A 3,016-nucleotide genomic window follows, 5' to 3' on the forward strand; every position below is an offset into this window, starting at 1 on the left:
GCCTTCTGTCTGAGCTTTTCAAAACAGAGAATGATGAATGATTTATTTAAATGAATTTATTTTTTTCAACTTGGATAGAGGCATGATCTGAATTTTTAAAAACCCATCCAAATGCACCCTCTCTTTGCTTTCCTGACCGCTATAAAGTTGAAACATGCATTTGACAACCATCTCATTTCATAACTGGTGCAAGTGCTCATCTTGCTTAACTGAACACGTGATGTTGCTTCTCTCCTTCAAATGATGTCTTTTCTTTTCTTTTTCTGTGTCCTCTTAAAAGACTTGCAAAGAGACGTTTAGCAAGTGTGTGGAGATGTATACAGTTTGTCTATCTTATACAATTCATAACCTCTACTCTACCAAGCCTCCGGCAGTACAGTATTTTGTTCTGGTTTGGTTTTTTCAAGTGGCTTACCTGAGGAGTTTGTGCTCTACTTCTGTCCAAAAGACTAACTTATCCCTATTTATCTAATTCATAACTTAATCATTTTATTCCTCAATAAATACACAGAGGTAACAAATATTACTAAAGACAGAATTCAACATAATCTTTGGCTGGAGTTGACAGTGTGTTGAGACTGGGCAGAGTGAAAATACAGGTCAAAAGTCACGCTATACTCTGGACTTCAAAGTCCAAGAATAAATGGGTCTGTGAAAATTTGTTTAAAAAGAAATAACTTTTACATTTTTAAAAAATGAAAACTATTCTCTACAAGCTACTGTGTCATGAACACACACACATACACACACTCACATATATACACACACTTTTAAAAATACAGATACACCATAAAACAATATGTGTAGGGTACACTATATAAAGTATTAGATTTGAATATGAATAAGTTCAGCTATTAGAAACAAAACTACATGAAAGAGAAAAGTGGAAATATTAAAATATAATCCCTTTAAGTGGAACAATACTAAATTTAGTAAACTTAAAATAATTTCCTTAGCAAATGTATAGAGTCCAATACGTCACAATAGTACTAACGTATCTAATGAACTGTGTATTCAGGATGATTCATAGGTTAAGTCTTCTAAAGAGCTCACCATACATACACAGGGCAGGTACAGGTGCCCAAATCAACAACAGAAACTCTGAGTGGGATTTCACCGACATCAAAATATTGTGAAAAGTAAACACGAACACCATGCTGACAAACACAAATAAAAACAGCTCACTTGGAACAAAATATTTACTTTGTATTTCTCTGCAGGTTATAATAGTCGCAATTTCTTAAAACCCTTTTCTCCTATCTATACTAATCTGGGTACACTCAGTGACCCATAAATTAACATGAGGTGTACCAAAAGAGACAGGCCACTTTTCCGGAATAGGAACTCTACATTACAAGTATAAATAATTAGTTGGTTTTGCTAGGCTAAAATATCCATGCATTTTGTATATTGATCACTTCTCTCAAAAGCTCCACTCTAGAGTCTTTTAACAGAATCCTCAAACAAATGCACAAATGTCCTCAGAGGCCTTTTCTCTAAAGACAAAGGCAGAATCCTATTGTTGGGAAAAGTCAACCTTATTATTGCATTTCCAATAGTACCATTCATCTTTCAGAGTGAGGGGCTGACCGCTACATCAGTGGTGTGACATTTGCAAAGCAACAGATTCTCAATTTATTATCTCAAGAATCAGGCAGGCGAGTCTCCCAGTCATGCATGATTTTTTTTTTTCCGCCACAATCCTCCAGCACCACAGAAAGAAACTTGTCTCACCCAAGCAGCTAAGGCAACCTAAAAATGATATCCCAGAGCTGTGGGGCTGCATCCCTCTTACCATAAATGAGCAGTTTCTTGACTCATTAATAACAATTTCCCTTAAAAGAGGTAATCTCATATCAGTCAGCCCCTCACCACCATGCACACATCCCAAAGGTTGCAGATATCTCAGCATCAGTCGCCGGCAGCCAGCTTTCCCACACTGAGTCCAGATGGACTGTACCAGAAGCCAATTCAGCGTTAATAACTACCTACTCCGCGCAGTGGAGAAGCCTTACATGGCACAATGGGCTAGGAAACAGCAGCCGGCTGAAACTGCAAATAAAAAAGACAACCAAATTCTCCAAAAGCACCAAAAGGGAGGAACAGAAATGGAAGCGTGAATTGTATTTCCTTGACTTCCATGAGAAAAATAAAAGAGAGAGAGAGAGAAAGAAAGAAAGAAAAAGAATCCTTTAGAAACATGGGGGGGAGGGGGGGTTGGGGGGGATGAAGCAAGGGGAAAAACAAAACAAAAACCCCAAACAGATGCTGCCCAGAAAAAAGTGACAAAATATTACCTCATTATTTAACAAAGCAGCATTAAGCGTCCTGCTGATTTCAAACATCTTGCCACAGATTTTGTTTTAAGAGAAACAGATAGAATCCTTTGCAAAGCACTCCGTCTGCAAAGGGTTCTTCAATTTTCTTGCGCACCACGGAACAGTCAATATATTATTTCCCTAGAGTTCGCACATTAAAACCTCTAGTCAGTGAGCTGAATTTTCCCCTTATCTCACACACAGTAGACTCCTGTTATATGTACTGCTCTCTTTGCAAGAGCAGCCTGCCCCAAACATGGCTGGTGTTTAAACTACTCTTTAAAGTAACAGTTCACTATATAACCACCAGGTGGGTAGAGTGCACGGATTCAAATGAACCATCCTGAAAGATCGTGATTTTTTTTTCCTTTGAAATAGCTTTTGGGTATAGGATGTGACATGAGAAATGCCAGCATTCTAATAGGCACCTTGTCTTGTCTCTCTCTCTCTCTCTCTTTCTGTATCTTGCCAAAATAAATTAATAAAATCCCTTCCCCAGACTTACAGTAAGAAAACAAAACAAAATACCCCCGCCAATTCTAAAAAGAACTGTGAAGAATGAGGCACACACCAGCTTTGTTTCATTCAGCAAAGGATGAACAAGGAAAATCCAATCAACGCTGAGCAAGGGGGAAAATCAAACACTCCATGGAAATACTTTCCTTTAGAAAAAAGAGAAAAATATTGACTCATGTGAT

The 3,016-nt window shown here is 37.8% G+C and overlaps 1 protein-coding gene across 1 annotated transcript in view; it reads right to left on the bottom strand.

Annotated features, from left to right (window-relative positions):
- Positions 1-2,501, bottom strand: part of ELAVL4 (ELAV like neuron-specific RNA binding protein 4) — an 89,948-nt gene extending 87,447 nt beyond the window's left edge. Inside the window, exon 1 of the mRNA XM_006762778.2 lies at positions 2,298-2,501. Coding sequence (XP_006762841.1) covers positions 2,298-2,345 — 48 coding nt within the window. The 5' untranslated portion in view covers positions 2,346-2,501. The remainder of the gene's footprint in view (positions 1-2,297) is intronic.
- Between the last annotated feature and the right edge of the window lie 515 nt (positions 2,502-3,016).

The sequence above is a fragment of the Myotis davidii genome, unplaced genomic scaffold (genome assembly GCF_000327345.1).
Source record: "Myotis davidii unplaced genomic scaffold, ASM32734v1 scaffold539, whole genome shotgun sequence".
Taxonomy (NCBI): Eukaryota; Metazoa; Chordata; class Mammalia; order Chiroptera; family Vespertilionidae; genus Myotis; species Myotis davidii.